The 9227-nt window shown below is 44.1% G+C and overlaps 1 protein-coding gene across 1 annotated transcript; it reads right to left on the bottom strand.

Moving 5' to 3' along the window:
- Positions 1 to 6090: 6090 nt before the first annotated feature.
- LOC132388252 (protein ELFN1-like) lies at positions 6091 to 8948 on the bottom strand. Its single transcript, XM_059960593.1, has one exon. The coding sequence runs from the start codon at positions 8772 to 8774 to the stop codon at positions 6447 to 6449; it is 2328 nt and encodes a 775-aa protein (XP_059816576.1). The 5' UTR covers positions 8775 to 8948; the 3' UTR covers positions 6091 to 6446.
- Between the last annotated feature and the right edge of the window lie 279 nt (positions 8949 to 9227).

The following is a 9227-nucleotide window of genomic DNA, read 5'->3' on the forward strand; positions in this document are numbered from 1 at the left end:
TGCCCTGGATGCAGCACTTAGGTGCCGTTACAGAAAATGGATGGCAGCGCCTCCACTTCCTTAGAAGTTTGTGTAGATTTGGCATGTCTTCAAAAACTTCAAAACATTTGTGTGGTAGATGTGTGGTAGAGATTATATTGACTGGTTTCATCACAGCCTGGTATAGACACACCACTGCCCTTGAATGGAAAAGTGTATAAAAGGCAATGAGACCACTCAGTCCATCATGGGTAAAGCCCTCTGCACCACTGAGCACAGCTACATGGAGCACTATCGCAGGAAACCAGCATGCATCATCAAGGACCCCCACCATTCAGGGCATTCTCCCTACCTACTGTTGCCATCAGGAAGGAGGTACTGGAGCTTCAGGACTCACACTGCCAAGTTCGGAAACAGTTACTACCCCTCAAACAGCAAGCTCTTGAACCAACTCTCAACTTCACTCACTCCAATACTGAAGTGAACACAACCCAAGGATCAATTTCCAAATCTTATGTTCTTGATTTTTATTTATTATTAATTTATTTTTGTATTTGTCTTTCGTATGTAGGTTGTTTGTTCATCTTCTTGTGTACAGTTTTGCATTGACTTAGTTGCGTTTCTTTTGCATTTACGGTGAATCTCAGGGTTCTATGTGGTGACATATTTGTACTTTGTGAATAAATTTACTTGGACCTCTGAGGTTCATTTCTAGGAAGGAAAACAGAGAGATTATGTTAAACAGTCAGAAGCTTAGCTAGACTACTGTTGCAGTTCTGTTATAAATTCTGTTTTCCAATGTTAAGAAGGAGCAGTGAAAGAGATTTAGTAAGATGGCACTATTTCTCCTTATTTTCTCTGGAAAAATGATTGAAGAGTGACCTGAGGGAATGACTTTGCGTTAATACACTGCCTATAAGACAGCACAACATGCTGAAGAGTTTTACAAGAGCATTTTCAAACGGGATTTGACATCTAGAGTAAGACAGATGAGCAATGAGCCTTTTCCAGGAGGGGAGGTTGAGAGAGGCAGAGCTTGGACAGCTGAATCCAGCCTCAAGCAGTGGAACAATTATGGTTGAAGATGTACGAGCAAAGAGATTGTGGAGGGATGCAGGGCTGGAGGAGAAAAGGAAGGTTAAACTATGGTAGGATATTGAAGGTAAGGATAATCTGAAGACTGAAGCACTGTTGAACATTAAGTCTATTCTTAAGACTATGAAAGATTACGAGATGATGCTTTGGACCTTGGAAACCTTTTCTCTATTTAGTCCTCCAAGACTACATATTTGTAATATTAAAACCATGTAAGTCACCTCTCAGCCAGACTGCACTTGATGCAAGACTTGGAGAAACAAAGGACTATTTTGTTCTTGATTCTGACACTGAAACCCATTAGAACACTGCTGTTGCAGCTCTTGTGATTTATAATTACATAAATTTCTCATTGGAAAAAAAATAGCAGCAGGGTCTGATTTCAAGATTGATGGAAGGAAGGAGATTGGCTCGAGGTGTATTTGGATCTTAGAAGAAAAGAAGTTGAGTGAAAGTAACAGATGTAGCAATTTTGGTAAAACTGAGAAAGAAAAATATGTTAAGGAAGGAGAAAGATTTTGTTGACACAAAAGACTAGCATTGCTGGAATCTGATGCAAAAAAGCATGCAGCTGGAGGAACTCAATAGACCAAACAATTTCTGTGGGGGAAAGGAATTGCCAATGTTTTGGGTTGGAACCTGCAACCTGGAATACCCACAGTTCATATACCGCTGCAGACGCTGCTTGACTCACTGAGTTCAGATTGTTGTTGAGATTGATTTTGTTATCTATGTGTAGAGTTATGACAAAATAACATCAGCATATTCAACCTGTTCCACATTCTGTTAGAGGGAAGTCAGAGAAAGATTGTGGAAAGGCAGCTAGAGATTACCCAGAGCATAGTGAATGTAGGGAATAGGCTGGTAAGAGACTGTTACCTCATGAATGCGTTCAGGAGTTCATGAGAGCTGTAACGGGACATCTCAGTTCTGGGAAAATACTAGCCTTGTAGTCAGACATGCTCGCGTGTTATTGAGGGCTTCTGAGGATTGCACACAGGGAGAATTCAGAGATACAATTAATACTTTGCAGCCTGTAATATGCCCAGTAATAGATCAAATGTCTATTTTAAATCTTTCTCAATTTTTACTTCCACTAAAATCGCTCATGCTCTACTAATGTACAAACGTAAGATGTACCCCAGTGATTCTAAAATACAGCCCAGTGACAAAATCACTCAGCTGTTCTCTGAGCCAAGGCAGCATGTGAGATTTGTTATTGTAATAATAGTCTAGGTACTGAATGAGCAGAAGCAGGAGCTTTGGAGATTAAACTCCAGCAACTGAAATAACTGGATTAATAAAAGTAATGGTATGGAGAAACAGCTGGATTGCCCTGAAACCCATTGGGAACACCCACTGTTCATTACAGGAGTCACCAACCATCCTGACCCAGCTTGGCTTTCCAGGCCCACAGCAGTGTCGCTCTCTGAAAAGCAGCAGCATGACATTCTGTTTGAATTGCAGTTGGTTTATTATTGTCATATACTGAGGTTCTGTGTGGCATTCAAGGGCACTGAGCAACAGGCAGTAAAGGCTGACCTACATCCTGTGAATGAATGATATTCACATGGATACTATGATTTCATCTCCAACAATGAGACAAATGATCAGCAGGTCTCTCGATTTTTGAAGAGCCACTAATGACAGGCAGCATCTTCATAACCCACCTGGAATTACATGACCTCTAAAACAAAAAATGAAATTAAATCATATGGTCACAGAACAATGCAGCTTGGACACAGACCCTCTGGCACAGTGAGTACCTGTTGACAAGTGTACCCACCCAGCTAGTCCCAACTTCTTGCATTTGGTTCATTACCCTCCAAGCCCCAATCCTCCATGTACCCAACCAGTACTTTCCTCAACAAGTTCCTTTGGCAACTCATTCCATACTCATCACGCTCTGCATGAAAAAATTGTCCCTCTATCCCCTTTTAAATCTTCTCCATCTCACCCTGAAACTGAGTCTCCTAGTTTTGGACTCCTCTGCCCTGGGGTAAAGACTGTTACCATCCACTTTCTCTATGCCTGTCCTAATTTTAAACACTGACTCTCCACTGTTCTCTGGAGCACCTAGACAAAATCAAAACTTATGTCCAACTGCTAATTATCAATAATGGCTCAGCATACAATAGCATTGTCCCCTCACAATTAATCCCCAGGCTTCAAAACCTGGACCTCTGTATATCCCTCTGCAACTGGATCCTTAATTTTCTCCTCAGGCAACCACGGTCAGTGCAGATCAGTAATAGCATCTTGTTGGCAATCAACAGAGGTGTCCTTCAAAGCTGCGTGCTCAGCTCACTGCTCTGTTCTCTGTGCACTCAGCTAAGCACAGCTCAAACACCATCTATAATTTTGCAGGTGACACTACTGTTGGTAAAATCCTAGGTGGTGATGAGGAAGCATATCTTGTGAAATAGATTGGCCGGTTAATCCCACACCTAACATCAGCAAAACCAAGGGATTGATTATGGATTTCTAGAAGGGGAAGTCATGAGAACACATACTAGTCCTTACTGAGGGTGGAAATGGTGAGCAGCTTCAAGTTCCTTGGTGTCATCAATTCAGAGGATTAATCCTGGGCCCAAAATATTGACACAATCAAGAAGAGGGCACATTGGAGGCTCAACTTCGTTAGGAGTTTGGGGAGATCTAATATGTCAACAAAGACTCTTGTGAAGTTATATAGATGAATGGTGGACAGCATTTTGACTGGTTACATCCAGCCTGCTACGGAGGTTCCAATGCATAGGATCACAAGAGGTTACTGAGTGCTGTAGTCTTTGCCACCTTCATCACAGGCACAGTCCTCTCCACCATCAAGGAATTCTTCAAGAGGAGGTGCCTTAAGAAAGAAGCCTGAAGATCTACACACAATGATTCAGAAACAACTTCTTCCCCTCTGCCATCAGATTTCACAACAGTCCACGAACCCATGAACACTATTTTGTTAGACCTTTTTATGCACTATTTATTTATTTTGTTATTTACAATAACTTTATGTCTTTGTACTATAGTGATGCCACTAAACAATAAATTTCACATTATATACGGCTCAGAGATGAAACCTGACTCTGATTCTCCTGTGTTCCAAGGAATAAAGACTTAGTCTGGCCAACCTCTAGTTCTGTCAGCACCTCTAGTTCTGACAGCATTCTGACAGCATTCTCATCACGTAGAAACTGTTGTAAAGGAGTTACAAACATCTCATGAGGCTGAGCAAGCAGGCAAAACAAGTTGTCTAATTAAAACTGCCTGAACATTGGGTGTAAGAGGCAGCTTTTCCTGTGGACACATTTGCATTGCAAGTGAATATCAACAAGTCCATTATATTGATTGGAAGAGGAGTAGGGGAATTTGCTCCACAATCCTCATCCATCATCACTAAACCAGACTATACTAATTTGTCTCTCAACTTAATTATAGTTGACCTGACAGTAATGTCAGCTCTGCACTCTGCTGTTAGCTCTCTCGCCATTACTTGCCAAGAATCATTCCACATCTACTGTAAGAACATGCAAAGAATCCACTTCCATTACCTTTGAAGAAGAGACTTCCGAAGATTCACAGGTCTCTGAGAGAAACTGTATTGCCTCTGCTCTGGTTTATATGGGTGACCTCTTTCAATAACCTGCTGTTTTAAAATTCTTCCATGAGGAGAAATCTCTCCACATCCATTAGGTCAAAACCCATTCAGTACCCTATCTTTTTCAATCAAAGATCTCTCACATCTATCTGGTCATTATTTCTCAGCGGAGAAATAATAGGATAATATAAATAAATATAGGATAATGTAAATTATTTATAATAGGATCCTTCATAGGATCTTCCTATGCCCATATTCAGAATCACATTTTCTGCATTGCATAATGACAGCCCTTCAATAGGATTTTGAGACATTGTTGGACTATGACAGACAACATTTAATTACAAGTCCTGCTTTCACCATCATTAATACCCTGGGATACGCAGGGTTCCTACGGCACCTAGCGGCATTGCTTAATTATCAGTTAAAATGTATGAAGGTTACATAAGTTGGATGATGAGGACTAACTTAACTTCAGAAAGACTGAAAGGTGAAACTCAATTAGAAAACAATGTAGGGCAGATCGTATAGCAAACTATCAGAAAGTTTTAATGGGCCATTCACCCAAATGATCTGCAATGTTTCTGCTCCACATTTCCTTACAGCCTTTGCTTCCCACCACACAATGTGATCTTCCACCACTGTCTCCGTTGCAGGTTTATCCAGCCTCCCCTTGGACGCATCAATGCTTTCAATCTTAGCGTCTCTGTTGAGTTGGATGTTCCACCTTCTAATCACACTCTTGGAATGCAGTTGTCTATTTAACCCCCTGTGAGGTTTACTAATGACTATTGTATTTATAATCTCTGTTCAAGATTCTTCTACCTCTGCCGAGAGAAAACAAGTTTAATGACCTTCTAGACATTACTGACTACTGTATTTATGACTTCTTACGTGCTTTCAGAAGCACAGACACCTCTCCATGTAGCTCACTACTGCTGTTGTAAATTTAAGCACCTTATACTCATTCTACCTTTTCTAGCAGGTATTTTGCTTCATTAATGGAATCACCCTCGTGAATCTTCTTTGCACCACTTCTAGCCCTCTTGCATTTTTTTCCATAAGTGGCCAAGTGCATCAATTTAGCAAAGCTTTACGATGCATGGGAACTATTGCTTAATAGTCCGGCCCTACCTAAGCACTCTGTATCTGATTGGCATTTTCCTCCCACTGAGAGAACTGGTGACTTGGACCAGCGGGAGCACGATGGAAGAAACCATTCCATTCATCTCTTTTGCCAGTCCAGTTTTATCCAATGCTTGTAGTCAGTGCTCAGACATCAAACAAACTGCTCTGCAAATCCCGCGATTAAAACCTGATACAAACAGGCGAGAAAAACCCAGAAACATCATTGCAAATATAGAAATTTATCTGTACATAACTGCAGGGAGGAGGTGTTTTTACTGGTAAATATTACTGTACAATGCAGGGTGTGAGCAGCGTGTGAGCTACAATGACACAGTACAGTCCAGTCACAGTGTGCACTGTACAACGATCAATGCCCCATGTACACCACAGTGAGTCACAGTCACAGGATAGAGTCATGCGATAAATAATATCTGATATTCCAAGGCTTCTGGGTGTATATATATTTATATGTTATGTGTGTTCATTAAAAAAGAAATTATTTCTACAGTTTGAAAGATTTTGGTGCACAGACTTGTGATAGAGGATGAAGTTCTTATGAACAGGTGAACTGATCAGGTTAAAAACAGCAGTTATAAAGTTTTTTTTGGGGGGAGAGGGCTTTTGGTCCAGTTTTAGTCTCAATACGTCAGACTCAAGATTTGTACTGGTTTGAGACGCCTTTCCAGTAATCGAGGATATCGTGCAAGTCTTCATCCTTGGCGAACTGCACCTTCTTCCTCAGGGCATGGCCCGCTGCGATGTACTCCTCCTGCCCCTCTTTGTGCCTCTTCTTGTGCAATCTGAACCGCTCCCAGATGCCCAGGGTTGGCTTGCTGCTGTACTCGGGGCTGGAGGTGTAGCTGAGGTTGTGGTACTGAGGCGACAGCTGGGAGTAAGCCACGTCCCTGCGGCTGCGGCCAAGGGGCTCCAAGATGAAGGTCTTACTGCGGCTGCTCGCTCCCTCGGGAGCTTGCTGCTCACACTGCCGCCGTCCCGGGTATGAGTGCCGGTGCTCGCTGCGCGGCTGTGCCCTGGGAAGGGCTCCCGGACTGTTGGACATCTCGGGGGATGCTTTCTCTATGTAATGTGCTTCAGATCTGCAGGAATGACTTGGTGCCGATGCCTCAGAGCGGAACGACCTGGGACTTCGTGTGGAACCGCTGGAGGAACTACTGGGGCGTTTGGGAACAACCTCCACACTGCTGTGTCTTTGTATTGGGTGGTAGCTCTCTTTGGAAGCAGGTGACAAGAGCCCGGCCTTGCTCTGCATTTGCTCTGTCATCATCAACACCTGAGGCTCCGTAGGAACCACTGCTCCTGCTTTGCCCCCTTGGAAAGAGCTGGTCTCTGACTTCAGGGCGTCAATACAGTTGTTAATGATCTGGTTGACCTTGTCCACTTCTTTGGTGATGGTTGAGATCTCTGCCGCTGAACTACGTGCCTGGCCACCCCCGTTGCTTGCGGGCTCCCCTGTCCTCACCTCGATGTAGTTCCCCTTGGTAGTCTTGGGTGTGTCACTCAGCTCCTGCGGCTTGTGGGACTCTGGGTCTCCCGGTGAGGGCATAAAAGGTGCCCTGGGAGCAACGTCACGGGGCGACATGGGCTTTTGTGCCAACTGGGTGATGGTGCTGGCTTCCATCTCAGCTCCATACTTCAGCTCAATGATGGCCTTTGCCATCCCGCCTGCCTTCTTGTGCCTCTCCTCCTGTTGCCTCTTCTTGCGTAGGCAATAGTACACAAACCCCAGCACTATAACCATGCCAAAGAGGCAACCAAGAATGGTCATGATGTAGTGGGTGGCGGTCGATGATGGGGGAATAGTACCCCTTGTCCTATCGCTTCCAGTAAAGAAGGTGACACAAGTTTGGTTATACCTTAAGGCATTGCGAATGGATGCCACACAATAGGTGTAGGCGGTGTGGGGCTGCAGTCGGTCCAACTTAATAACTTCATGCTCTGTCTGTAACTTTTTGATGTCTGCATAGAAGCTGTTATTGTACTGCACCAAGATGTACATCTTGCTGAAGGGCCGGGGTATCTGGATCATCAAGGTGGCAGAGGTATAGGTGACCTTTTCCACCCTGATCACCGGCGCTTGTGTCTCATGGGTTGGGGAGTGGAAAGCTATCATTGGAGTGGCATCATCACCTGAGGGGCAATCCTCGCCTCCACAGGGGCTCTCAGAAGTGGTGGTGCTGGGGGGAGCCCGTGTTGGTATGAACTTGGGGTCTAGGGTGTAGATGTCGCCGCAGGACGAGACTAGCAAACTGTAGGCACTCTGGGTCTGGCTCTGGCTCAGCAAGGCTTGGCCAGAATAAAGGGTTGGGGACTCACATTGCATGCGGTCATAGTTCCTAGTGGTGTTGTTGAACTGCACCAGCCACTTGAGGAAGCCCAGCAGTTGGCAGGAACAGTCGAACGGGTTGCCGTAGAGTTCGCAAGTCGAGAGTTTGCTAAGTCCCAGGAAGGTGGAACTTTCCAGTGACTGCAGCCGATTCATGGACAAGTCGATGTTCATCACGTTTGGGCACTCCCAGAAGGAATTAGGACTCACCACCTCTATGAGGTTGGCCTGGAGATACAGGTACTCCAGCCTGCCGAGACCCCGCAGGATCCCCTCGGTGATGTTCCTGAGCTTGTTGAACCCCAGCTGTAGGACGCGCAGGTTGTACTGTGCAGAAAAGGCTCCATCCTCAATGTAGGAAATCTCATTTTTGGTCAAATTGAGTTCGGTCAGGTTGCCAAACCTATTGAGCGAGGAGTACTGGACGCTTCTGATCTTGTTCTCGTTCAGGCGGAGGTCGACAATGGTGCTGTTGATGTGCTGAGGAATAGATTCGTAAGGAGGTTGGTTCTGGCTGCAGATTGCTAACCAGACAAATCCTTTTTCTCCTTCAATGAGCCAGCAGTCACCAGAAACACCAACAGCATTCATCAACGAGGCAAGGCAGATCCAGAGACCAAGGCTGTGTAGAGCCATCCCCTAATGCTCCAGGGGTTTGTGGACAAGGACTTTTGAGAGCACCAAATGCTAGACTAGTTGAGATATTCTGCAGGGCTCAAATCTAATCATTTTTGTCTGAAATGCTAGTTATTGAATTGAGATGGAGTTTTATTTTCCTTGCTTGTACATTTCATGTCAATTTCCTGGTCCCGTTTGTCTCTGCACAAAGTTCTCTTTGAATTCCTTTGTAGACTCTGCCCCATTCGCATACATTCCTTGAGATAGTTTCAACAGCTTGTCCAGGTTATCCTGAGAAAGGGGAAGAAAAGACATTTTAAGCAGGCTGATCTGAGGTCATGTTTGATCAAAAATTATTTCTTATTTTTATTAGTTGGCCCCAGTTTAATTGGGCCTTTTTAAAACTGAAATACCACAGGATTTATTTTGCTTTGGTTTTATTGCTTGATATTCTTTGTGGGTTTAAATACC

Source organism: Hypanus sabinus, unplaced genomic scaffold (genome assembly GCF_030144855.1).
Source record: "Hypanus sabinus isolate sHypSab1 unplaced genomic scaffold, sHypSab1.hap1 scaffold_2856, whole genome shotgun sequence".
NCBI classification, from domain to species: domain Eukaryota; kingdom Metazoa; phylum Chordata; class Chondrichthyes; order Myliobatiformes; family Dasyatidae; genus Hypanus; species Hypanus sabinus.